We start from the raw sequence: 27,732 nt of genomic DNA on the forward strand, positions 1-27,732 counted from the left end.
AGGTGGCCGCTGGCGCTCTGGTCCGGGCGCGGCCGATATGGCGAAAAGCAGCAGAGAGAATGGACCGCGCGCGCCTGCAGCGGGCGGGAGCCTATCTGGGACCCGGGAGAGCCTGGCCCAGGGCCCCGACGCGGCCACCGCCGACGAGCTGAGCTCGCTCGGTTCTGACTCCGAGGCCAACGGCTTCGCGGAGCGCCGCATCGACAAGTTTGGCTTCATCGTGGGTTCGCAGGGCGCTGAGGGCGCGTGAGTACCTCTGGGGTCTGGACCGAGCGCGGGACCAGCACAGGCGTGGGCCTGACCCACTAACGTGTCTCCACTATCCCAGCCCGACAGACCGGCCGCAAGCGGCAGTCTACTTCCTACCTACGGGAAGGCCACCCCTTCCTCCTGGTCTCCCCCAGAGCGACTGATCCGTACCGTCCAAGGAGGACCCAGTGCCCTCCCAACTTGGGGCTTCCCATCTCCAGCTCATAGACTCACCAGGTCACTCTGGCCTTAAGGCTTTGCCACCCCCTGACATGCGCACAGATGGCTGTCCCATACTTTGCCCACAGCTATTCTCCATCTCCCCCTACCCTACAGAATCCTTGTCTTACCCAGGAAATCTTAGACGTCAGGACTCCCGGCTGGCCCCAGTACCACCCCATTCCAGGTCACACTAACCCTTACTTATATCCAGATACATAGATCTCAGAAGGATTGACACTGGCCAGCTACTTCCCAGAGAGTCCCCATCTTGTCACCCACAGTTTCTTTTCTTCACGGAAAGGTCAGAAAGTGTCTGTCTCTCCTCAAACACACCCTCCGCCAAAAGGCAGCTTTGTCTATTGTCACAGGCAACAGGTGGGCAGACACTCCTTTTTCCTACTAGTTATAGGGTGACAGCGCCTCAACCCAAGGACTCTCTGTCAGCTTCATCACTACAAGAGCCAGCCAGTAGACTCCCAGGCCGCTGTGTGTATGTACTTCCTTCCCAAATCCAGATCTAGGACTGGAGTTGGAGGGAGACAGCAGGGGCCCCACTCATGGAGCACCCCACCCTTGAGCACCCAGGCACCCTTCGTGCCATTAGAGAAAGCTGAGACAGGGGAGTAGCACCTTCCCTCGAAGCTGAGCATGCAACTCAGAACCCCTAGAAGCCTGTCCTCCCAGAGACTGTGGGTGCAATCTGGTGATCCCCTCAGGAAGATGGCCTCTAGACCCCACTTACATTCCAGTTGTCTTGTGATAGGAGACTAGTGCCATATGCAGAGCTGACAAGCTTCCCTTTCATAATAGTGTACCTCCCAGTTTATAGAGACAGAGCTTCACAGTCACCAGGGGAGCCCTACTCTAGAATATATCCTCCCTCTCCTCTGCTGGATTGTGACTGCCAAGGTGTCCCCAGCTGTTGTTGTGCCTTACAGAAGTGCTTGACTATCTTAAGAACCCACTCCATAAAGCTGTCTCATATAAATGTCACTTCCATAACACCACCCTCCTTACTCAAGAGTCTCCTATTCACCAGGCCTTCTCCTCCTTAGAAGGAGAAAATTTCAAATCCAGGCCTCTGACCTAGATGGAGTTTCCTCCCACCCACTGGGTCTGTCTCTTTCAGCCTTTCCCTACTTGCTCACATTAGACTAAGCCTAGTCCAGGTCAAAACTAGGAGAAGCCATCATTCTCACCCTTTACCCTGTGTGAGCTTGGAGAAACCTAGAGAGGGTTTAGGAAGTGTTTCAATTGGGGCACAGTCATCAGTGATCAGGGGCCTGGGAAGGGTGAGGTCTTGAGGGGGTGGGAAAGGAATTCTCAGTTTTATTTGTGGGGTGAGTCTTGGAAATAACAGCTCAAATTTACTGGTAAATTCTAAAGCGTGAGAACTCTTTGATGGTTGTTGGATATTTACCCAGGTTTCAGCATACAGGGTGATATGACAGAGTGAGGAAGGGCCAGATTTAGGGATCCTACTTGCTGGCTGTGTGACCTTGGGTACTTCTTGAGTCCCTAGCCTGTTTAGTCAAGGGAAAAAGTAGTGTGTCTATTCATCACTGCTGAGGAAAATGAAAATTGGGTATATGAAGACATCCCACACCATGCCTGGCACAGGTAATAGCCCAAGAAATTGTTTTCTTTCTCCTTCTAAGGGTCGGAGAAATGAAGAAAAAAATTAGGGCGTACCTCTGGTATTTGTGGGAAGAGACGCCCAATGGGAGCACCTCCCTTTGGCTCTCATTCCCAAATTTCATACAGATATCTGTCTTCTCTGCCTTCCAGCTGCACACTTAGGTTACGGCCCCACAGATACCCTCTGCATCTCAGGTGAAGTGAGAACCCAGATCTACTTCTGTCTCCCTGCCTCCTTTCCTTCGGCTTGTCTGTTAGCAAAATCTCTGATATCATAGAGCTTGGATCTTCCTTGTTTAGTTTATACCATGGCTCTAAAAGAGCCAAAAGTAAGTCCCTGCCCAAGCCATAAGAGGGGAAGTTGTGGGAAGTTTCAGGGTGACCGCCCTGAGTCTGGTCTCGTGGTTGAGGGCTAGGAGTGCATGTGCTATCCCAGAGAAGTGAAACATTAGCACGAGCGGTCTGCAGAGTCAAGAGACTCTGTCTCCAGATTAAAGGTCCATTTCAGACACCCTGGGCCAAAGGTTGTCCCAGCACAGGTCAGTTTTGGTGTTGTTGAGGTCTGTGGGAATAGGAAAGAAAACAGGGACTTCCTTGCTCTGGCGTCTGCTGCATATTCATTTAAAGTATAACATAAAATTGTGTTGTGGGCTGAGCTGGAACAGATCTTAAGAAATTGACTAGTATATCCTTTATAGAGAAGATAAAAGAGACCAGAGAAGCAAAAACGTGCTTAAGATCACATAGCATAGAGCTAGAAATAGGATGCAGTATGTCAGAATCCCAAGTCAGGGCCAGCTTTGCCCTCCCTCCTGGTGGCCCTTCGCTCCCAGCAGGAAATTGATTGGCAGACAAAGTGAAGGTAACAATGAGGAATCTGCCTGCCATCACCTTCCCTTGCTTCCTGAGCACTTCATACACCCTCAGCAGTGTAGGAGACTAACAGGAATGGCCAGAAAGGTAAGAGCACGCCATCAGTCTTCGGATTAGCTTAGGGCTGGACCAGTCAGGCTTACCCAAGTCAGAGAACTGAAAGTGGACTTAGAGATGGCCACTGTCATACAGATCGGTGTGGAATGAGTATTAGCCTTTCTTTTTCAGTCTGTGAGGAGAAACGCTGGGGGTTGAGCTCAGAGTTCCCTGTGCTCTTTCACCTTTTTGTCTTGCCATTCAGCCTACTCTGTAGGGAACCTTAAGTGGGACTGAAGTGTCCCCTGTTTGCTCTTGAGCACTAGCCAAAGGCAAGAAAGCAGCTAGCCCATGAATGACCCTGTGGGTGGCACAGGCACAGACAGAGGCCCTGGCATCATTAGTTCTGGGTTGGCCATGACTTAGCTGGGCAGTGAAACCCCAAGAAAACCAGGTGTTCTGAGCAGGGAAGAATAGGAAGGGAAGAGCAACCTGTCTGATGGTCTTTCTGTAGATGAAAGCTGGTCAGGAGCAGAAAAGGACCTGAGCTAAATCCCTGGGAGCTGGAGAGGTAAATCCCTAATAACCTTCCTCTCCTTTTTCCATGTGATTATCAGCACTAGCCTGAGGCTGGAGCTTCCTTCCCACCCAGCCTCAATCTGCTCAGTATGTAGGCCAGATGAGTCAGAAGTTATGCTCTCTGGGATCCTGTGGGCATTGGCTTCCTGTTAGGGGAGCAAATGATTTGAGCTGAGCTCAGGGATAAACATCTGGAACAGCACTTTGTCTTCTTTAGCCCCCCCAGTTCCCTCTACTTATAGCCATTTATATTATGTCGGCTCAGTGACTTTGAAAGTCATAGAGCTGACTTAATTGGCATCTTTACAGATTGGTCTATGCCAGTTTTTGTTGAGGTGGGGCCAGGGCCCTCCTGGCAAGCCAGAGCCTGCCTGTTTGCCGCTGTGCCACCACCGCCTTTTTTACTTTGTAAGTTCAGACTACTCACTTGTCTTGGGCTCTGACAGGTCCCAGGAGAGCATGGAGCTGGTAATGGACATCCCTGGCTAGTCGGTTTGGAAGAATACGGCTGTATATGTAGGGCCCAGGTCTTTGACTCTAGACTTTGAGCCCTTCCATTTGTTTCTTTCCATGTTCTTTTCTTGGCCTCTAAGGAAAATCCAGTTGGATGGCCCTGTTCTCAGACAAGATCTGACTTGGTAAAGGAGGAGCCAGCTCACCAGCTGCTGTCCTGGGAAGGTGCCTGTGTGTCCACTTGCTAGAAACTCTAAGCTGTGGGAAAGAGATAAGCGGCGGAGCCTGCTGATGTTTTGTCTTCCCAGCATCTGGCCTGAAACATGACCTGGGGATGGGGTACCTGGCTGAGGCTCAGTCACCCAATCTGTTTCCACCAGGTGGTAGTCCCTCTCCTACTACAACCTCTGGAGCCTGCCTGTCTGTATGACCTTGAACGTGTGGCCTCATTTCTGAACCTCTGTCTCATCCATGAAAAGGCGAGACTAATACTGACCTTCGGGGCTTGCTGTGAGGTTTAAATGAACTGATGTGTAAAAAGCCTGGGACAGAGTAGGTGCTCAGTGACTATTCTTCCCCTCATAAAGATGGAGTAGTCAGAGAAATGATCACTTCCCATCTCAGCTTACAGTGAGGCCCTGCCCTGTGGGCAACAAAGAACTGTAATTCAGATGAACCTCACTCTCCCTGAAGGGGTGCCAGTCTCCATTCTGAACCCATGCACCTAAAGACCTCAGAAAAGTGTACCCTAAATTTATCACCTGATAAATCCTGAAGCAGCCAGGTAGGTTTTTCCTTCTAGGTAAGTTCTGTGGGGGGATCCTAGAAGGAAGAAAATCGGCTTGGCTGTCCCACTGACGAACCAGCACTCCTGCTTAGAAAAGCTCCCTTACCCGGGGTTTTAGAGCAGCTGTCAAAACTTGGGTTTCTCTTTCATCTTTCCTTTCTTCACTTTTTCTACCCTGGCCCTGCCCTACTCTGTTTCCTGTATGCTCTTCAGAGGGCAGCACAGATTAGCTCTATACTTCTGCTTAGGTGGTGAGGTAGTCAGCCAGTGGAGCAGTCTGGGGAGCCAGCCAAAAGCTTTGTTTTGCTAGCTTAGCCACTTATGCAGTGAGTTTATTTCCCAGACCCCCTTTTGAGTACCTGCTCTGCCAGATGCTGTGACTGGGACAAGAGCTCAACAAGACCTCTCTGTCTTGTTGCCCTCAAGGACTTCAGACTGGTTGGAAGACAGAACCACAAATACTTCTTTGCAGTGTTGAGTGATAAAGGCTGTAATTGAGGTATGCAGCTACCCTTAGAGTCAACAAGAAGCCACACAGCTTTGCCTACAGGAGCCTATGAAGAAGTACCATTTGATCCCAGCACTCAGAAGCAACAAGCAAGGTCTTTTCATTGAACAGAGAAGGACTTATGTGCAACATTCTACCCAAAAGCCAGCTGCTAGAGAAGCCTAATGTGCTAAGAGCAGAGGTGGCAGGCAGGATAGAAGCAAGGATAGGCTGAGAAAAGAGGCTAGACAGACGGTCAGCCTTGAATGCCAGCCTGAGACCTCCTGTGTTTTAGAGGGGTTAGTTGTTGAAGGTGGCAGGAAGAGGAGTTCGATTTCAGGTGATGAGATTGTCCTGAGAATCCAAGAGAGGCCAAAAGAACTTTGGTGGGACTCGGAAGAAATCTATAGCCAATGGGAGGCAGAGCCCATTGTCATTAGAGCTTGAATTGTGACTAGCGCTGTGAGTGAGAGGTGGAAAGGCCTCTTAGAGGGCCTATCCTATCGTCTTTGCAGTGGGCTGCTGCTGACTTAGCTATGTCATATCCCCAAGGTGCATGGCTTGGCTGGAGTGCCCAGGGCACATGAAGGGGCTCTTTGTGTCTTTCTAGCCAGAGAGAGGGTTGGCTGACCCAACTGGGGGGGGGGGGGCAGAATGGTGAGTAACACTGAGCTTTGTGGTTGCTGCCTGGTAAACAAATTGGATGGTAAGAAAAGCTGCAAGAAGAGCCAGGCTCCTCTCCAAGAGGCTGGGAGTGAGCCTGAGGACAGGAATCCTACCTTAGGGTGGTATGACAGGGATTGGGGGCTTTCAGAATAGTGTAAACTGATCAAGAGGAGGCAGATGACAACCAAGGCCAGTTTGATTTCATGGATTTCTTGGCTGGAACGGGTGAATCGTGTACCTATGAGAAGCAAGCTCTAGGGGTACACCAGATTTTAGAGATTAGAGATTCTGGCTGGAAACATGACTTTAGGCTCTGCTATGGAGCAAGCACTCTTAACTTAACCTAGGGGTGCGCGAGCGTGCTGTTGCAGCTCCCAATTGACTCCTGTGTTCCATGGCCTAAGCAAGTCCCCTCATCCAGTCACAAGGCTAGTTTCCAGCACTTACCATATGTGCAGCCCTGAGTCAGCTTCAGGATAGAAACCAGTCTTTCTTTTCAAATGACCTACTGTCCAACAGGGAAGTCATACATTAGACAAGTAGTTACAGGTGCAACTGTGAACAAAGGATTGTGAGGCCCACACAAGATAACTGGATTAAGAACAACAGCACAAACAAAGGCTTTGAGCCGGGGGATCAAGAGACCCGAATCCTCGGCTTCCCTGAGCGGATAAGTAGCTGTGTGACCTTGAGAAGGCTGCTCAGTCTTTCTAAGTCTCAGTTTCCCTACAGAGACTAGAGCTCCTCTAGCTCAGGCATTCTGAGAAATGACCTTGGGAAAATGTTTCGGTAGGTAGCCCAATACAACAGGTTATGGTGGCACATTCTGCAGAAGCCAGCACTTCCAGCATGTTTTTGTCCCTCTTGTGCGAGATGCCCCTTTATGCACATGACCAGTGGTCTTCATATATATGTGGAAATATGAACAGATTGAAGGATGCTTTGTCTCTTTTTTTAAGCCAAATTAATCTACTTTTTTTAATCTACTTATTTTTAAAGCTTTTAGTTTTTGAGATTATAATAGAATTACATTATTTCCTCTTTCCTCCCTTCAAACCATCACACATAACCCAACCCTTGTTCAAATTTTTGTCATTTGTGTATGTGTGTGTTTATTCTTAAATATATAAATAACCAGCAGTCAGTATAGTGCTACTTATGTGTATGTTTTCTGGGCTCCCCATTTGGTATTGGATAACCAATAGGCGAGCTCTTGGCTGGGAAAGACTATTCCACCCCTGAGCACTCCTTAGTTGTCTGTGGTTCTTTGTCTAGGGATAGGCCCCTGTATGCTGTCCTTCTTCCCCTCATTAGCATGTTTCCTGTGTCATTGCTGTCCTTGTTCAGGTCATGTTTAAACAACTTGTTGGTTGTACTTCCTGGGTGTATTTATTTTTGAGACAGTGTCTCACTATGTATCCAAAGCTGTCCTGGAGCCCCTGTGTAAACCAGGATGGCTTTGAGCTCAGGGAGTTCTGCTTGATTCTGTCTCCTGAGTGCTAGGATCAAAGGTCTGTATCACTACACTGGCCTTTATCATTTTAGTCTCTGGTAACAGTTTCAGTAATAACGGAAAATGGATGGACTAAGAGTTATTTGGCTTTGTGCACAGACAGGGAAATTGACTGAGCAAGGGATGGAACTAGGCCTGCTATCTGAGGTCCCAATTTTCCACCCTACTAAAGCTGGTCACCTTGTGGCCTCTCTTAGCTCTTCCTGTCAGTCTTAGGACTTCAGCCCAGCCCCGGTGTTTACTTTTCCTAGTAGGTCTTCTGTGTTGTTTTGGTAGCTGAGTTGTTAAGAGGAAGAGTACAGCTCTTGTCTCATGTCTGCACACACTCCTTTACATGTATTCTAAGATGAGACAGGTACGGCTGAGTGTGAGGGATCCAGGGAGGGGACCTAGGTTCTGGAAGCTCTTGTTCCTCATCAGTGTATCTGAGCCCTGGGCACTGTATATACAGAGCAGTCTTTCTACTCTGCCCTCTGGAAGATGCTATTTTTATTTTTATTTTTCTTCCCTGTCTTGACTTACAGGGAAGGGCATCCTGGATGTGGGTCTGGGAGAGCCAAAGTTTAAGACCTCAGCAAACTTAGCTTCCAGTCCTCCTGACACTTTGCAGGCATGCGGCTACTCTGAGTCCTTCAATAGGACATTGGTGGCATTGGAGAAGGAGGTGTTAGGAAGAGGACGTCTCAAAAGCATCCAGTACATTATCTGCCACAGTGGAAGGACTCTGTGTCCTTGGGGTATCATGGATGGCTTTTATACTTTCACACTTTGTTTGTGCTTTTAGTATAGAATAGTTTATTTAGGGCATGAGGAGAGGAGTTGAGGGGGTAGTAGAGATGGAGAAAGGCAGAGAGGAGGGGAGGAGAGGAAAGAAGAGAAGTGTAGAAGAGTAGAGGCCAGCCATGAGCACGTGGTGAGAGAGGGTGGTGGGAATTGGGGCGAGAGGGGAATCAGGAGCAAGAGAAGAGAGCAAGAACAAGAAAGCAAGCTATTTTTGTTTTTTCAAGACAGGGTTTCTCTGTATAGCACTGATTCTTCTAGAACTTACACTGTAGACTAGGGTAGCCTCAGAACTCAGAGATGCATCTGCCTTTGCTTCCCAAGTGCTGGGATTAAAGGCATATGTCACTACCACCACAAGAGTCAGGCAGATCTCTGTGTTTGAAGCCAGCCTGGTCTGCGTAGTGAGGATGTCTTGAAGTACACACATATATAAAACAGACTCAGCTCTCTCCCGCGTGCTCTCTCTCTCTCTTTCTCTCTCTCTCTCTCTCTCTCTCTCTCTCTCTCTCTCTCTCTCTCTCTCTCTCTCTCTCTCTCGGGCTTTTAGTGCGATTAAAGGCAGTGTAGGCATGAAGATTCATCTTCCCTCATGCGCTGCTCACTCACCCCATGGTCTTGGGGCTAAGGCAGGAGGCCAGTTCTACTCAGCTCGAGGTCAGGAGCTCCCTGACCTACCAGAGCAGGTTGGGAATTCCCCCATTAGTTCCTTATTGAGTCATTTGCAGCAAGGCCCTCTGACAGCCCTGACTCTTAGACTGTTCTTTCTTCTCTGGCCTGTGAAGAAAAAACAGAAGTGAGAGTGGAAGTTTTCTGAGAATTTCAGGGCCAGTGTGTGGCCACAGGGCTGCCTGGTCTTGTATCCTCCTAGGTAGTAGTAGTCACCTGAAGAAGAGTACCAGTTTATTACCACCAGCACTCTCCCTCTCTGCGCCTTGTGGTCCTTTGTTCTGGCTTCCTGGTACTCTAGTAACCCCTTCGTTCTCTCACCTCTGTTGTCATAGTGCCATTTTACAGAGGAGATGTTCCTCACCTCTTCTCACTTATTTCTGTGAGATGTGCTTGTCAGTATTACCCCTGCTTTATGTAACCAGAAAGCTAAAGTGACATCAAAGTGTCACACTGGTTTGGGTTGTTCATTGAGCTCCTGGAGCAAAGCTCATGTGCATCCAGCTGAGTAGACAACACTGAGGGCTGAGGTTGGGTGGCAGAGTCAGAGAAGAGCAGAGGGTCTAGCCTCACCTGCCAGGGCTTGCTTGCCATAAACCCTCGGCAGAGATTATGAAATTCAGATTGCTGAAAATCTCCTCTGCCAAGTGGGGTTGGTAATTGGAGAATGACTCTCATGGGCGTTGTTACCAGGGTTAAATGAAACGGTATCAACTGGATGCTGAGCAGTGGCTGGCATTAGCAAGTGACTGGAAGTGTTATCAGACATTCAGTTATGTTAATTCAATGGGAGGCCACTTGAAATAGATCTGAGCTCAGCCCTCAGAAGACCTAGGCTACGGAGGGAGCACTCCTACTGTGTTTTATCTGTCTGGCCACAAGACGGAGATCAATATTCCTAGCTTGTTACTGAGAACTCAGGTATGAGGTCACAAGGCAAATCAGTCGCTGTGTGTTGATCAGGTGCCAGCCAGGAACTAGGAGATGTTCTTAGCCTGAGACATTAGCAAAGAATGGGACTCTGGAGGAGCATACCTCCTCAAGGAATGCTGCCTCAGCAGAGCAGAGGTCAGGTGGGGAGGCTGGACCTGCTCTGCTGGACTGCTCGCATTCCCCACACAAGCCATGCCCTTCCTATTAACTTGCACTTGTGCATACTGGGCCTTTTGCCTGGTATGTTCCTTCCACCTCTCTCAGCCTAGCCACTTCCTGTCAGCCTTCAAACCCCAGTTTAAAAGTCAGCTCCCCAGACATCTCCATCCTCGCCTTGGGGGCTTCTTGCAGATTCCTTGCACCTTTCAGAAGCTCTGTACTAGCACTTGGTGTGTGCATGAGTTATTTACCCACCCAGCTGCCTCTCCAAAACTTTGGCTTCCTCAAGGGCAGGGGCTGCATTTTATTAATCTTTCTAGTAAGGCTGTGGAGCTGATTGTGTTGTCCCTGGAGCAGTCTGGGGGGGTAGGGGAAGGAGAGGCTGTTTTGCGTGAGGTCTTCCGTGGTGAATGGAGGGAGGCTGAGGGGAGTGGCTCTGGGAGGGGACACCTAGAGGTAAAACCAGGAGTGAAAGGGACAGGATTAGAGAGCCAGGGCCTACAATTTCTGTTGGAGAGGGAGGACAGTAGGGAACCATGAAGAAGTTCCAGCAAAGAGGGACCGGTTGGGAAGGACAGCTGGGAGAGTCTCATATTGATCAGGGTGGACTCTGGGCATCTACAAGGGAGATTGTGACCCAGGGACCCAGCCAGTCACAGGCAGAAAATTCCAAGCACCACTCTGTCTGGCTAGGGTTAGGGTTTAGGGAAATGATATCGTCTGCTAAGAAAAGTTTCCACAACTTCTTGTAGTTGTCAGGAGCTGTCCTGGGAGATTCTGCTCTCTGTGCCTTTTCCCAGTTCAGTGGACCAGAAGAGGGATTCCTTGGGTTTTGGAGTCTGCAAGACAACAGGGTGGAGCTGAGCAGAGTGGAGTGCTGGGCAAAGACCCAGGATGCCAAGGCCAGTGAAGGTTGGAGAGAACCTGTTTACCATTGTGCACTGACCCAGAGCCGGAAGGAACAGAGCCAGTAAATGCCTCATGGGAAAGAGAGGCAGGCCCAGAACTTGCCTCCACTGGGAGTCAGTGCGAGTGAAGCAAGCTGGACACTCTCACCCAGGAGCCACTGAGGGCCAGCCCCAAGGCAGAGCGGCCAGCACTAGACTACTACAGACATCACCTTTTCCCTACCACCCACAGCATGTCTCTGGGCAAGTCACACTCTAAGCACCAGACCTCTCCAACTGTCTGGAGAGATTTCTTAATGCTTGTTTGTTTGTTTATTTGTTTTTAGAGACAGGGTTTCTCTGTGTGTATCCTTGGCTGTCCTGGAACTAGCTCTGTAGACCAGGCTGGCCTTGAACTCACACAGATCTGCCTGCCTCTGTCTCCCAAGTCTCATGCCACCACTGCCTGGTTGGAAAGGGTGGTCTTAACTGCGTGGTCTTTTCGGCCTGACTAGTAGCCATTTGTGTACCCTAACCTACCTTCTCCCATATTCTAGTTTCCTTTCCAAGAAACTAACTGTAAAGGTATGTGTACTCCCGGGCATTACTATCTTTTACACTAGTGAACTCTGGAAGTTGTCACCCAATGTACAGAGCAGGCCAGCCTCTTTATCCTCATTTTTCTTTCCAACTCCCCCATCTTCATTGTCTCTAGACTCATGATACTTTCTCTGCATATTCTTAATTTTCCACACTTTGGTTGGACCTCCTCGGGTAATCTTGTCTTCATCCTGGAGACCCAGCTGTGAAAAGCTGTTGTCATCGACTTCTGTCTTTCTCAACTTAAAAGGCAGAGTTTGTGTTATGTAGGGGACACTTTATATCTATCAGACAGTCAGTGTCTTGAGTGGCAGCCTCCACATCCAGGATATCTTACGTGGGCAGATTACTCAGCTGTGCTGAGTAGAGGTAACAAGAACCACTTCCCGAGGGAAATGTATGTCCTGTAGTAGCTCCACTGAGTTAGTACATGGCTAGTTCTTGAAACATGTCCTCTCTACAGTTGCTCCCTGGACAGGTGACATCACCACTGTGTTACAGATGGGAAACTGGAAGCTTAGAGTGGAGGAGGCTGTGTGTTCCACACAGCTCTGGACAGAAGTGATAGAAGCTAGAAAGTGTACTTCATGTGTCATAGAGTAAACGCCATCATCTCTTGGGCCTCTGTGACTTCCCAGGTGAAATGAGGGTGCTCTTGTCCTGCCTGCTCCAGGAACTGCATTTGGGGACTGGTTCGATGAGGAACGAGTGTGAGCATTCTGTCTGCAAATAAAAGTTGTGAGCTAGCTACCATTTTCTGACTATCCACACTGTGTATTTATTGTAGTCCTGCGTGATACAAGGTGTGTATCTTTTGTGGTTCCACTAAAGATGAAATACAGTGGGTGATGCACCTTGGTGAGGAGTGCTTTTTACATCAGATACAAGGCCCAGGAAGCCAGCAGGTTGGGAGAAAGCACTAGCTCATGGTCTCCAGCTAAAAGATGGAAGAACTAAAGTGCCCTAGGTCAGCCAGTCTCAGAGTACCCTCCCTCTTTATCTTCTTCCATGCCCTGTTTAGTCCCTGGCAAGTGAGATGAAAGCATTAGTCCTGTGGCCTGTGGCTTCAGGAAGAACATCTGCTTTAGGTTCTGTAGTGAAGCTTGGAGAAGGGTGACCAAGGATATTGTCCACAAAGGATGTAATTTAAGGGTCCTGGGCATGTGCAGTATCATAACTGTTTGCCAAGTCAAAGTGTTGAAAGCAGAAGTCTAAAAGGGCAGGGTAGAGAAACTTCCAGGAACCTTAGGAACTGGGCTTGTCCCTCTGAGCTTTTGGAAGCTTCTAGCTTCAGAATTTTGGGAGAGCTTGTAGACATTGGGGTACATGAAGTGTCTCTACCACCTTGGGCAACAGAATGGCTCAGCATAGCTCAGTCTGATAGTCTAGGAGCCTGGTGGATGTGTGGTCAGTTACCACCTTTGTCTTCTCTGAGCTCCCTCCTTAGGCAGAGTTAGTGGCAAACAGCACATTGTCTAAACATACCATCTCCACCTGCAGTCGGACTTGCTAGCAATGCCTATCCACCTATTGGCCTTGCTGAGCAGTGTTATACATAAGTAGACCATTCACTATAGCTGTGAGAACACAGGGTAGGAGTTAGACTCTCTGTGGGCTAGGACCCAGGTAAGGGCATACAACATCTGGAAAAGGGTCTAGTTTCCCCACAGACTCCTTCAGGGAGTAAGAGACACTGTCTGAATTATTAGGCAGAGAGAAGCTCTGGTTCAGCCACTTAGTTTCTAGCTTGACTTTACCTGAACCTCTCTGATCTGGTCAATTCTCTTTATTGAACAAATGGGAATTATAGTTAATATATGAGGGCTCCTTTTCATTGGGCTATAGAAAGACAAAATTACTATAGGTATAAGTGTTTTGTATGCCTGAATATAATACACATGAAAGTGATGGATAATAGGGAAAGCCATGAATAGAGTTAGTCCAGAAGCTCAAGACCAGATTCAGTCAGGAGGGATAGTACTAAGCAATATGAGCAAGCCCATAGTGTAGTGAACACTTATTTCAGATTTATGTCTTCATCCATTCATGCTTAGGAACCAGAATCAACCAGGTTCAAAGAGTTATGTGTAACTTTAAGTCTTCTTTTTTATACTCATTTAGTCTCTCTCTCTCTCTCTCTCTCTCTCTCTCTCTCTCTCTCTCTCTCTCTCTCTCTGTGTGTGTGTGTGTGTGTGTGTGTGTAGATGTGGGCATAGATCAAAGGAACACTTAGAGGATTCTGACATGTAGATCTCAGAGTTCAAACTTTGGTTGTCAAGTTTGGAGACAAGTACCTTCACCCACTGAGCCATCTCACTGTCTTACAATTAGCTTTTTTGTTTTCCTGAGTCTCAGTGGGTAGTCCAGGCTAGCCTCAAATTCATGGCATTCCTCCTTTTCAGCCTCCCAAGTGCTAGGATGTATGCTACTATGCCCAGATTATGTAATTTTTAAAAATTGTATGAAATGTATTTGAAAAATTAGAGTGCATATTTATACATGTAAGGACAACTCATTTCATAAAACATTTCAGTTATCTGTATGTACACAAAGTATAAAATGTGGGTCTTACTATAGGTCTCAGTTCGGTGTATGAAAAACTGTTCTGGGCCATGGTGAAGGTCTGTAGGTTGGAGGACAGTAAATGGCGTTCGGGCATGCAGATGGGCAGGCTGTGAAGTCTGTGGGTTTAGCTTCTCGTGGGTAGGACTGTAGTGTAAGGGTCAAGAAAATGGCCATGGAGTTAGACAGCCCTGGTGTAGTCTCAGCTTCTTAGAGCTGTGCTCTCCACAGGGTTCTTAACTTTGCTAAGTCTGGAATTCTATTCTTGATGGGGACAATGATATTGTCCTGGGGGTTATTAAGGAAATGTACATGTGATACACACATGTAAGAGAAAGAAGTTAGTTATATGGTGTATAAATGCTGACTACTGTTGTTGATGCTGCTATTATTGGGGTTTTGATTGTATATAAGACCCTGAAAGAGTGTTGTGGCTGAGAGCAGAGAAGAAAGAACATTCCAGACTAGGGTGGATGGGTGACAGGAGATAAGCGTGTGTGTGTGGAGGGCTTAAGCATTGTGTAGCACCAGAAGGCAGTGTTGAAATTACAGGGAGAAGATAACAGAAATGTTTTGTCCAAGCATGGGAAAGAACGTTTAGCAGTAGAAGCTGTTAAGTGCTGGCTGCCCCAGAGGTAAAGCACTAGCCCTGGTGCTGTTTCAATAATGACTGGCCCCAGAGATTCTTAGTAGACCCTTTGGATAAAGAGAAGCCCCCCTCTGGCCACCTCAGGAAAGAGATTTCTGGAAAGTGAGTGTGCTCCTGTCAGCGGCATCCCCCACAGAACATCTACCCAGCTTCTCTCAGTAGGAACAATTGGCTCACACGTTCTGTCCTACCGGGGCAAGCTTCACATTGACATGCTGTCTGAGGTGCTCCCATCCTGCCAGCTTCATCCCACAGCTCCCACTCGGCATCCCTTCAGAGTCAGTTCACAGTGCAGCCTGTCCATGGGTAAAAGAACAAGCAGAGAAGGAAAGGTGTTAGTCTGTCTTGGCTTTGTTTTGGTTTTAGATTTTATTTTTATTTACTGTGTAGGGGTGTTTTGCCAAATGTATATCTATGCACCAGTGCCCGTGGATGCCAGAAGAGGGCATCGGATCCTTTGGAACTGGAATTATGAACAACTGGTAGCTGTCATGTGGCTGCTGGGAACCAAACGTAGGTTTTCTGGAAGGGCAACCAGGGCTCGAAACTGCTGAGCTATCTCTCCAGTCCCCATGACACGTCCTTGTTGTAGAAAGAATTCCTTCATCCAGAACAGATGCTTTCAGGCATCCTGACTAAGGCTACTCAAGGATCCTTTAACCTTCTGAGATTTAAAAAATGGACATTCTATGTGGGAAGAGATACTCACTTGTAGTTAGAGAATGTCCTTTGGGCTAGGGATTGTGTCTCTTTTGGCCCCGCCAACATCCAGATTAAGTTCTTCTGTTGAAAGAGAAGCCATTTAAATGAGTGTATTTCCTCAAATTTTTCCCAGTTTAGGTTTTAAATTTAAAATACATCTTCTGACTAATATCCACATTGAGAGCAATAGCAATTGTTTGGCTTTCTGAGATCCTGCCTACTCGTGGGTATAAGCCTAGAATCAGTGCTGCCTTAGAATCTAGGAAACTCGACCTCTTGTTTTCTGCACTATGAATTCTGGTTTGATGTTTGAAACTGCCAAAGCTATCAGCTGGCGTCAGTTGAAAGAACTCTGAGCATGTTCCTCTCTGTTGCGCTTGAAAGAATAAGGTCTCTGAGGCCTGCAGTCATGTTTTACCAACAAGAGCAGACCCCAGGGTTGAGGTGTCATACAGGCCTGGATTCAATCACGTGTGGAGTCCTTGGCAGTTGCAGCTATAAGGTTCATCTTCACTGAGCCTTAGTTTTGTTATCTGCACAGAGGGTTCAATCAGATGTTATCACCTTCTTAACTGCTAACACTTCCTGTTGACTCATGTGAGCATCCTACCCCCTGTTTAGTTAACTAGAAGGCTCATCCTGACTTGTTACATAAGTGAATACTGTTTTTGGTATATATGTCGTCATGGCTGGGGGTGTAGTATCCTTTGGTTTCTGCTTCTTGGGTATTTGGGGGTTGCCTGCACACATAAATTACTTGACCTCGAGGCTTGAGCACTGCTTTTTTTATATCAAATAGAAAGAAAGTGTCTTTGTGCCTTGATTCTGCCTCTCGATGCTGAGAGATAGCAGCTGGGAGCACAGTGACTTGTGTCCTTGTGTTAAGGAGCTCAGTTTATTATCCTGGGCAAGTTCCTTCTCAACTGTTCTATTCCAAGGCTGAGTTCAGGCTCAGTTCCCCAGATAAAGTGCACTGAACGAGGACTTGCCTCTTTGTGTCCTGGAGGCCTCAGCTCTGCCAGGGCCCCTCCCTCTGTTCTTGCAACCAGTAAAAGTCACAGCGGCGTTTCCTTCCGGCAGAGAGAATCAGAAACTCCAACCCTGGGCCAGGCCCAGCTCTACTACGTCCTGTTCTGAGAGCTCCCTGGAACTGCCTCAAGGGCCTCCCAGACTGTGTCCCTTTCAGGAAAGTCATACTGGCCGAATGTCATCTTTAGGCTGTATAGGATCTGGCTTGGAATAGAGTCTCAGGTTCCTTACTGACTTTCTGTTTGACTCTGAGTGAGATTCTCTCTGAGCCTGTCATGTATGTGTATTTTTTTAATCTAATTTTCTTTTTTACTTACTCACTTTACATCTCACTCCCTGCCTCCTCACATCCATCCTTTCTTAATACTGTCAAGTACTTTAATTTGTAGCAGCGATGTATTTTTATGTGCATGCATGTCTGTGTGAGGGTGTCTGATCCCCTGGGACTACACACAGTTATGAGCTGCCATGTAGGTGCTGGGAATTGAACCCTGATCCTCTGGAAGAGCAACTGGTGCTCTTAACCACTGAGCCATCTTTCCAACCTATTTAATTTTATTTATTTGTTATTTACAGGATGTCATCTTTCTCAGGCTAGCCTTAAACTCCTGCCTCTACCTCCAGAGAGCTGACATTATATCCAGTTTATAAAATACTATTGTCTTTCTTTTTTCTGGTGGTACTGAGAATTGGACACAGTGCCTGGCAATTTAGGCAAGTACTCTACCACTGAGCTACCTCTTACCAGACCAAGTACTTTCTTACTTGAAGAAACAAAACAAACAACTTCACAAAACCACATCAAAGAAATAAACAAACGTAAGGTTTTGATAATCTAATACTTTAAAATGCATTTAAGGAAACCATTTATGTGAGAGAATTGCTGTGTGCATTTTGTGTTGTATGGTTGTCTGCTTTGCCGTCATTCTGTAGGCCGGATAGGAGAGTGTATGCAGAATGCCTGCATGTTCATTTCCTTCTCTTCTCTGCCTTTGAGAGTTGTGTGAACTAGGGGATCCTCGGGGTTTACTTCCTTTGGAAGCCTCATGGAGGAGTGAGGTGACTGTGCTCTCTACTTAAGACAGGGATTCCTCCCAGCCCACCTTCTTTGGTGCTGATCTGCCTGGGCAGAGTGTTAGTACCTATCAAATGTCAATTCCACAAGGGGCCTGGGAAGAAGAATCTTCTTAGTCTATTCGGAAGTGACACAGCTGCTCAGTCAGATAGTGGCATTTGAAGGGACTTTGAGTGTCTGTGTGACTTTAACATGTGGAGACAACTTGGGGAACACTCCAGCCAAGGGATTGGCATGAGTAGAGGTTGAGGGAAAGAGCAAGGGTGTAATTGGGGAAAGTCTGAGTAACCAGCTTGGCTCAGGTGAAGAGGCGAGTATGTTATTTCTGTATTTGTTTGACGAGTTTTTGCATCCAACTTTACTCCTAGCATGCTGGCCCCCTGAAGAGGTTTATTTACTAAGGCAGGCCCAAGACAGGAATGTTTGACTTCAGAGGCACACACTCAGCCTTTGCCCCAGAGAAGCAATGTGTTTCTGGCTCCTTGACACATTGGGAGAATAGTCACTTGCCCCTTTTGTATCTGGCCTGTGACTTTTGTGGCAGGGCAGCAAGAACTCTGCTCATCTGCAGTAGGGCACCATGCGGATTTGAAGGAGGTGTATAGACACAGCCAAAGCCAGGAGAATCTTTGCTTCTCTTGACATACCTGATGCCCTGCCCTCTGATCCACAGGCTAGAGGAAGTTCCCCTAGAGGTGCTGAGGCAGAGGGAGTCCAAGTGGCTGGACATGCTCAACAACTGGGACAAATGGATGGCCAAGAAGCACAAAAAGGTAAGGGGCCTGGCCTTGGTTGGACCCAGGGCTGGGAGTTAACAGTCTGGGAGAAGGAGGAAGAGGATGAACTTCACTGCAGCAAACTAGGGGCTTCTCCAACTGTCAGGCTGCCAGAGGGGTCCTCCATTGGTCAAGTGAGCAGCAGAAGCTGGCTCTAGGATGGAGCAAGGTTTGTACCTGGCACCTGACTTCAGAGAAGAGCCACATAGAACTCTAGAGTTAAACCAACAGCTCTCATAGCTAACTTTACCCCTGCCAGAAGTAGGGCTGAAGAGCTTTCTAACATTAGTGCAGCTAAGTTCATACCTTTACTACAATAATCTGACTAATGCTCCAATGAAGTTAATGCTAATGACACTCTTGCTTTACAAGTGGCCTAAGATTTGAAGACAGGCAGTAAACTTTTTGTCTACACCATTGACCACCGCAGGAAGGGCCTTCTTCTTCACCTAGACAAGTTGGTGATTTTCTACTTGTCTCCTGGGCAGAGTGGAAAGAAAGAAAAGTAATCCTACAATTTACAAGTAGTTTTATAAAGATGAGAATACCTGTTCCCTGTCTACTTAGAATGTCCTTAGGCACTGGCTTGCTCATCCTTTGGGAACCCCACACTCACCCACCATTCTGAAGTTGTGTGTCAGTGTCCTTGGGAGCCCTTTGCCGCACTTAATCACTGACTGGCTGCTCACGGCCACAGTCTCTGTATATTCCAATCTACAAAGTTAGCCCATTATCCCTGTTGTACTTGCCCAGGGCTGAAAGCCTGGAGTGAGTGTGGGCTCCGTCTCACACCCTGTCTTTATGTGTGGGCTAAGTAACTTAGGATAAGATGTCTTCTCCTTTTCAGACGCAGAGTCATTAGTCTAGTGGAAGCAATAAGCCTTTTATGAGGATCCTTACAAGGTGGGAACAGGAAGTACTTCCCAGACTGCCAAGGGGGAAGACGCTCACCCAGGCTCGAGCTCTTTCCAGGCTCGAGCTCTTTCTTGCTGTTGAGTGTAGGATTCTGGGAGGAGTTCAGTGATAGAATATGTGCTTAGCGTGAGTAGGAGAGAATCCTCCTCCCTTTCTTCCTCCTTTCTTCCCCCCCCCATCTTCACCCACAGAGTGCCTGCTTGCATGTGTGCTTGTGTATGTGTGTGTCTGTCGCTCTGTGGATCACGCTAGTCTCCAACTCATTGTAGTTTGTCTGCCTCCCTAGTACTAGGAGCATAGGCATCACCATAACTGGCAAAATCAGTATTTTTAGGACACTTATTCAACAGTTGTTCCCTGACTAACTTTGGGGTCCTGCCTAATCTTTCCTCTAGTCCTTACCCTGAGCCATAGCTAGTTCTTCGTCTCTCTTTTGTAGCTGTGGGGAGTGCCTGCCACAGAGCATTCAGCAGCCCTTCCTTTGCCCTTTGGCTTCCCCTGCACTGTGGGTAGAGGCCCAGCAGAAGCCTTCAAAGACATGCTTTTTAATTCATTGTACTCAGAGAACTAGACCAAGACTGCTGCCTCCGCTGGAGCCACATTGGCTCTCCCCTGGTAGCTCCTGCCTGGCTTTGGAAGCATGGCTTCTACCAGTGCAGGAAGTCATAGTAACTGTTTTGGGAAGTGGGTTCAGACCAGCATTTCTCCTGGACTCATCCATAGTCCTGGTAGAAGGGTGTCTTCTTCTACCTCCCAATTGTGTTCAGGACAGAAATGAGGGGCTGCAGGGAGTCAGGGATCCGCCTTTCCAGAGTTCAGCAGGCAAGGGTGTGGCTTCACTTAGCTGTCATCAGTGACCTGAAGTTGTCTGTAGAGACATAATTTTTGGAGTATTCTGGCAGCACTTCCTCTTGTGTTATTCTACCTCATTCTGCCCGTCCTCCCTAAGCAGGCTGATGATCATCTCCAGCACTTTTGTGCAAAAGACTAGGTGTCTGAAAAAGACTGGCTGTCCTCTTGACTGTCCAGCCCCTGCCCTGGCTCTGGTTTCCGTGAGGGTATCACAGTGGGCTGAAGGTGGTCCATGACTGTCCTGCAGCACACATGTGTGACGGGCTAGAAGGCTGTCATACTCACCTTGCCCAAGTGTAAGATCTTATAGGACCCAAGGCTCTGGGCTGTCCTATGTCCCACTGTCAAAGCCTGCCCAAAGTGGCTTCCTTAAGATGACCTTTGTCTCACAGCAACAGGAAATTGTCCTCAGTGTCTGGTGGTGTTCTCTCTGATCTCTTCTTTTCCAGTTTTCAGTCAGAAGCCCCAGCTCAGTTCTTGTGAGTAGCCAGCTGCTCCTCTTTACTGACTGCATCCTACAACCTGCTGCCTGTCTCCTTCCTAGTCCTTGATCTGCTCCAAGCTCTGGAAAGTCCTCTCTTGCCTATGTTAGTCATCAGGAAGGTCCTTTTGCCCCTCTTTAAGTGGGACTATTTGAGGGGCTTTCCAGTTGAGAAGTTAGGGATTATGTGGAAAATACCCACACTAAACACAGTTCTCACTCTAATAGAGTCTCAAACCCACATTAGCTGTTCTCCTGCCACAAGCACTTGTCTTTGATCTCAGGCCAGGCCGGTCGTGCAGGGGTGAGAAAGGTGGTCTCAGCCCACAGGCTCAGGCCTTCTGCCTTTGCACTCACCCACCTGGTAAGCCAGGCAGCTGCCCTGAGAACTTCTTTAGGATCAATCCCAGGAGGAGCCCACTTCTTACCCCTTCAGGCCCTGAGAGACTAGTGAGGTAGGAAGTACACAGAGCTGTATCTCCAACCTGTGTGGCACAGTGTGGAAGTGGCAGGGTTTCTGACTGTGGTGAGTTTTTCCTATTCTGAGGAAGATGTTCTGTTCTTTATCTTGTGTTTGTTTTCTAATTTTCATAGAAGTATAGATTGTACATAGAGCATATTCCCATCTGTACCCCTCTCCTCTCCTCTCTCTGACTCTTTAATACCATCTGTTCCCTTAAACCATTTTGTGTCTTCTTAAAAGACATGGTAGTAGTAGGCTGCCCATGACAACACATGCCTTTACTCTGTGGATCTGAGTTCAAGGCCAGCCTGTACTTCACAGTTTTAGCCTAGCCTTGACTAGCCTTCTGAGTATTTGGATTTGAGGTATATAAATAATAATGTGTGGCCACTCCAAGGTATGGGTGAGGAGAAGGTTTTTATTGTAGATATGAGGAGAGTACAGTCAGAAGCATCTGGAACAGCCCAAAGTGAGGAGAGGAGAGAAAGAAGTAGACTGAACATGGCCAGCAGACTGAACCGAGCAAAGGAGGAGGTAGGGTGAGAGGGAGAGAGAAGGAAGAGGGGACCAGGGAGCAGGAGTAGAGGACAACAGAACTTGTGGTGGAACGGCAGGTTATATAGGAAGAGAAGGTGGGGGAAGGGAAATAGCAAAGGTAGGGAGTGTGGTGAGAAGAACTGAGGGAAACCTGGAGCTCTGCATTTGCTTTGATAGCTTATAGCGTCACAGTTAGCTATCTGTCCTTGTTTCTTTGAGATCTGAGAGCACACACCGTCATACCTGTATGTATGAGGGATTTGAGAAAAGTCTGGTGTCTGCAAGGATCCCAGAAGCCATCTCCCATGGATAATAAGGGTTGCCTATAGTTCTGGGGTCCAGAAATCTGCAGCCTACCTCAGGAATGCATTGTCATTAGAGAATGTGCACTCTGCCATCACCTGGTGGCAGCATATCTAATTGCAGTCCCCATCCCCTTGCAGGGCAGAAAGCCCCTCAGTTCTTCCCTTTCTGCTCTCGAGGGTAGGCTCACTGAAGGCCCACCAGGCCTTAGCAGAGGAGCTGCCAGGGTGCATGGGCACAGCTGTTCTTTTGACTTTCAGATTCGTCTTCGATGCCAGAAGGGCATCCCGCCTTCACTGCGGGGACGGGCTTGGCAGTACCTGTCAGGAGGCAAGGTGAAACTTCAGCAGAACCCTGGAAAATTTGATGTGAGTTTTCCTTCCTTTTTTCACCTACCTGTTGTATCTCTGGATTGAGCATCTTCCCCTGATAGTGGATCCCTGTGTACTATCCTAGACCTCAGAGGGACAGTTGACATGATCTCTACTCACAGGCCGGACTGCTCAAGAACCACACTGCCCCAGTCTGTGGACTATGTCTACTGGAAACTAAGGCTCTACCCTTAGCAGGCATAGCATAGACTTTATACGGTTCTACTACCTTATTCCAACTCTTTCTCTCATTGGTTAGTCAAGTTTGCTTTCATGGTTGAGCACAGTGTGTTTCTACACAGCTCCTGGCCATCAGGAAGTCTCCCTCAACCACTTTTCCAACTGATGCTTTCAATGTGTGCATAGCCTTAAGGGGGCTGTGTGTTAAGACCACAAAAGCCTTCACATTCCTTGGCCCCCATCTTGTACTCTGTCTCCTCTCTCTAAGCCTAACTAGACATGATCCACTAGGTGGTGCTCAGGGGTCTACTTGGGGGTCAGAAGCCAGTCAATCAATGGTCAGAGACCATGTCTTCTGTATCCTGATTCCTGTCTGCCTCCCCATGGCTGGCATGGTATAATCTTCAGTTTACTAAGCTGAACTGCTAAGCCTGTTCCCCTGGAGAATACCATGGAAGCAGTTGGCTTCCCTGGGGTTGCCCCAGCTTACCTGCCAGACTTGGCCCCAGGCATCAGGGCTTCCCCCAGGCTGCTGGGACTAGTGATAGGCAGTGAGACAGGGCTCCCAGCCCCTGGAACTTTGTTGATGTCCTCATGCTTCAGTGAATAACTTCCCTCTGGCCAGACCTGCTCTCTGTGAAGACTGTGCAGAGGCAGAAAGGGGCAGTGTGGAGTTCACACTCTTGACCTGGAGAGGCTCAAGCTATTTGTTGGCAGCACTTGGGCCTGGGGACAGAGAGCCTGGGTGGGTGGCAGCACTTGGCTAGAGGTAGCTATGAATCAGGGTGATTGGATATTCCCACACAGCACCAAGATCAAGTTCCACTAGAGCAACTTCTTGACTCTAGAATCTTCCTTGTAGTAGCTCAGTCTCCTGTATTCCGATGAACTCCATCTTGGTCAGAGTTGGTGGTTCAGGGATGGTTGCTCCTCTCAGAGTCCAGAGGGCTCAGACGTGAGAGCAAAGGCTATGAATGACTAGCCTACTGGGGGCACTGTTGAGTTCCTCAGTGCAAGGAAGCACAGAACTTTGTTTTGTCTGTGTTGAAGAAGTGATTTGGGGGAGGGGGTTGTTGTGGTTCTCTGTGTAGTCCTGGCTGTCTTTAGAACTCACTCTGTAGCCCAGACTGCCTTGAACTCAGAGATTCTCTGCTTCCTAAGATCTGGAATTAAAGGATTGTCACCACCTCCATGACAGAAGCACAGAGCTTTGTGTGTGTGTGAATAGTGTCCAGAGAGGAACTGGCCACCTCTCAGATATCTGGTAGGTTGCTAATGAACCCTCGTACCTAGACAAGCACTTACTGCCTGACAGATGTCACACTCCCTTCCTGAACAGTTGACACCTGCAACACAGGATGCAGGCAGCAGGGCAGCTGGGTTGGTGGTTCTGATTCACATTGCTCTCAACTCCAGCTCCACTGTTTTTCTAGTCAGGAGGCCCTGGGTGAAAGACTTTCATTTAACCCGTCGGTTCTCTTGTCTCTGAATAGGGTCTGTTGTGCGGTAGGGAGGGGGCTGGCAAGTCCCATATGTGTTGCGTACCGAGTTGTGCATCTGGCTCCAAGCAGTGGCAACACCTGTAGCTCTTGTTGAGGAGCCTGAAGGACAAGACATCCCTAGATAAAATGAGTTCTGACTACTGTGATTCCGGCCACAGCAGGGACTGATGTTTGCAGAAGTTAGGATTCCTCTCAGCCCTCCCACGGTTCTGCCATTCTCGCCTCTGTAGGTTTCCTCACCTGTGTTCAGGAAGACCTGGTTCTGTGATGAGATTGGGTGCCGTTGGTGCCTGATCCGATCCCTGAGACGGTTATCTCCTACCAAGGGTGCCCCTCACTGCTTCCTGACATTATGTCCTTGCTTCCAGGAGCTGGACATGTCTCCTGGGGACCCCAAGTGGCTAGACGTGATTGAGCGTGACCTGCACCGGCAGTTCCCTTTCCATGAGATGTTCGTGTCCCGAGGAGGCCATGGGTAAGCCAGCTAAGTATGTGGCTGGAAGCTGGCTCTGAGCTGGCTCTGCAACTGTCAGGAAAGGCATAGTGAGCTTGGCCACTGTGCACAAAACTCTACTAGTACCCTTTACCTTCTGTGGTCTGGCGGTGTCCTGACCACTTTTGACTCTTGTAGCAGCTTGCATGATTTATTCTCTAGACGGTTAGAACGTTCCTGGCTTCTTGATGTAGGGAAGGGGGTAAGTGGGGCTGGTGGACAGCAACAGGAGCAGAGTGGTGTATTGGGTGAGGACAGAATGCCAGCAGGGTGGCCCTCTAGCCCCTCCTCTGTCTGTATCTGTCCAGCTGGCATCAGCCCTGATCCAATCCTTGATTTCTGTTTGAATCATGTCGTTGGTGACCACAGGCACAACCTTTTCTGGGAAGGGCAGGTTCTGAGGCAGGTCTGTAGATGTTCATTGAAGTACAGGGGAGGTGATGGGTGGTTGTCAACTCCTGCCTTCCTATCCTGCTTGTCCTCTTATAGCCAGCAGGACCTGTTCCGGGTGCTGAAGGCCTACACGCTGTACCGCCCTGAGGAGGGCTACTGCCAGGCACAGGCCCCCATTGCGGCCGTGCTGCTCATGCACATGCCTGCCGAGGTACCTGGGACCTGGGCGGACAAGTGGGTGGGCACTGGGACTGATCCCAGCTTCAAGGCCTCATGTCTCTCACCCACAGCAAGCCTTCTGGTGTCTGGTGCAAGTCTGTGAGAAGTACCTGCCTGGCTACTACAGTGAGAAATTGGTGAGTACCTACATAGCCTGAGATGCTCCAGGCCAGATAGATGCCTTCTGGGGCTGCTCCAAGGCCTCTCACTTCACTCATAGCCACTCCAGGCTAAAGGCCTCAGAGAGGGCACTCACGTACCAGTTACACACTCACCTCCATCTCTGCCTCAGCCCCTGGTCCCTCCCTGACTTTGGAGTAGGCTTAAGAGCTTATTTGAAACTCCATTCTGTTACATCAAAATGCCTTTCCCTCAGCCCTCACCCCATTCGTAGAGCCTTCCTTGACCTTGACAGGCAGGAGCTCCTATTCCTGTGGTGTTTGGGACACTCAGCCCCGTTGTCCCCTCCCCCAATCTGTGTCCATGGACTGGTTTGACTCTTCCTGAGGGACCGTCTGTGTCTGGTCTGTTCATCTGTCTTCCAGTGCTCTGTAGGCTCTAGCTACCTGATGACTTACTGAATGTTGACCCAGTACTAGGAGCTCATAGGGCTGTGGTCATGGCGCTGTGGCCTTGATGTCTCTTCAGGAGGCAATCCAGCTGGATGGCGAGATCCTCTTCTCACTGCTACAGAAGGTGTCCCCTGTGGCTCACAAGCACCTTAGCCGCCAGAAGATTGACCCCCTGCTGTACATGACAGAGTGGTTCATGTGCGCTTTTGCCCGCACGCTTCCCTGGAGCTCTGTGCTGCGAGTTTGGGACATGTTCTTTTGTGAAGGTACCAGACTATGCTGGATTGTGGGGGGTGCAAATGAAGCCCAAAAGCCTCCCTGGACTCACCACCTGCCTCCACACAGGAGTAAAGATCATCTTCCGTGTGGGACTGGTACTGCTGAAGCACGCACTAGGCTCCCCAGAGAAGCTCAAAGCCTGCCAGGGCCAGTATGAAACCATCGAGCAGCTGCGGAGCCTCAGCCCCAAGATCATGCAGGAAGCCTTCCTGGTTCAGGAGGTGTGGACCGGCATCTCCCACTTGCCTTGGGAGGGAAGGGGAACTGGCAATTGACTTTGGAGGAAGCCTTTTATGGCCCTGCCCCAAGGGTTGGTTGGTCAGGCCAGGTTAGGGTGGATGGACCTCATCCTTTTGTTAGATGAGGAGGGTGGGCACAAGGGCACTTGGCAGTGTCTTCCTTAGCTAGTCCACGCCACTTTGGGAATAGAGAGCTGTGATCTGCACCCCCTCATTTTTCTTTGGATACTTGTTTTTCAGAGGCTACATGGCCAGCTTCTGTGGGGGCCACAGTCAGGCTCATGCTAGTGCACATTGCAGGGACAGATATACAAGATCGTCTGTACCCACGTCCAGCATTGTCCCCATTTTATACTTGAGGAAGTAGAGGCTCAAGAGGCAAAATTTCAAAGTGACTTTCCTTTGTTACCAGCTGAAAAGTGATAGGGCTGGAATTGGAGCCAGGCTGCCCTGGTCAGTAGGTGACATACTGGCTGAGAGTGGGGTTGCCCATGTCAGCCCTGCTCTTCCTCCTGTCCTAGACATACGGAGAGAGGGTGTGTGGGCTACAGGTAGCCGTCTCTTCGGAGACCATGGCTCTCAGACCACAATTATATCCTTCCTGGAGTCAGCCTTTAGCAGACAGTTAAGGGATGCTGGTGGGCAGGAAAACAGAAGGGAAAGGTCGTTCTTCTGATGCTCACTTGTTCCTCATCGCCCCAAAGGTGATAGAACTGCCTGTGACGGAGCGCCAGATTGAGCGGGAGCACCTCATTCAGCTGCGGCGCTGGCAAGAAACCCGTGGTGAGCTGGAGTGCCGCTCTCCGCCCAGGATGCATGGTGCCAAGGCCATCCTGGATGCAGAGCCTGGTCCCCGACCTGCCCTGCAACCTTCGCCATCCATTCGCCTACCCCCAGATGCAACCTTCCTCAGTTCCAAGGCTAAGCCACACAAGCAGGCCCAGAAGGAGCAGAAGCGGACAAAGACCAGTGGGCAACTGGACAAGTCCCCAGGCCTCAATCGAGCTACAGTGGTGACTGCTTCAGGAGATGCATGTCCTCCTCAGGATGTGCCCCCAAAGGACCCAGTCTCCCAGGACCCTACTCCTCAGAACTTAGCCTACCACCATTCCCAGGAGAGCCTGACCTCCCAGGAGAGTGAGGACACCTATTTGTAACCCCAAGAGCTCAGGCCTCTGGGTGGGGTCTTCTCATGTCTTACACGGTTCAAAGACTGACAGCACTCCAGGTCCTTTGCACCTGAGGAACCAACTGCTTGGCCATTGGGCTGGGATAGAATCTGGCTGGTCTAGTACAGATTCTGCCTGAGCCTTCTTATTTATTTTCTCTGAGTTGAGCTGGTCCAGCCAGCACAGGCAGAAGCTATGGCCAAATGAGTTGGGTCTCAGCCCCGTCCTTCTGGGGGATGTTCCCCAGGGATAGGGTGATTACATTCGGGGGAGCGGTGGGGTACTCTTTGTGTAAAATAGCAATATGGTTTTGTACGGAAATAAACAGGCTTGTGTATAGAACTGGTGTGTAGCTACAGCAGGATCCCCTCTGAAACATACAGGAGACAGGAGACACTAAGTCCAGAGCCAGCTGCTGTTCTTGGCTCTTCTCTCTGAAC

The 27,732-nt window shown here is 48.9% G+C and overlaps 1 protein-coding gene across 1 annotated transcript; it reads left to right on the top strand.

Annotated features, from left to right (window-relative positions):
- On the top strand, positions 1–27,555 carry TBC1D10A (TBC1 domain family member 10A). The gene is made up of 9 exons (XM_080932030.1): positions 1–246; positions 18,222–18,321; positions 22,136–22,243; positions 24,297–24,403; positions 24,911–25,025; positions 25,105–25,170; positions 25,682–25,871; positions 25,951–26,105; positions 26,828–27,555. The coding sequence occupies exons 1-9, from the start codon at positions 38–40 to the stop codon at positions 27,278–27,280; spliced, it is 1,503 nt and encodes a 500-aa protein (XP_080788156.1). The 5' UTR covers positions 1–37; the 3' UTR covers positions 27,281–27,555.
- The last annotated feature ends 177 nt before the right edge of the window (positions 27,556–27,732 follow it).

Source organism: Micromys minutus (assembly GCF_963924665.1).
Source record: "Micromys minutus genome assembly, chromosome: 1".
In the NCBI taxonomy this organism is placed as follows: domain Eukaryota; kingdom Metazoa; phylum Chordata; class Mammalia; order Rodentia; family Muridae; genus Micromys; species Micromys minutus.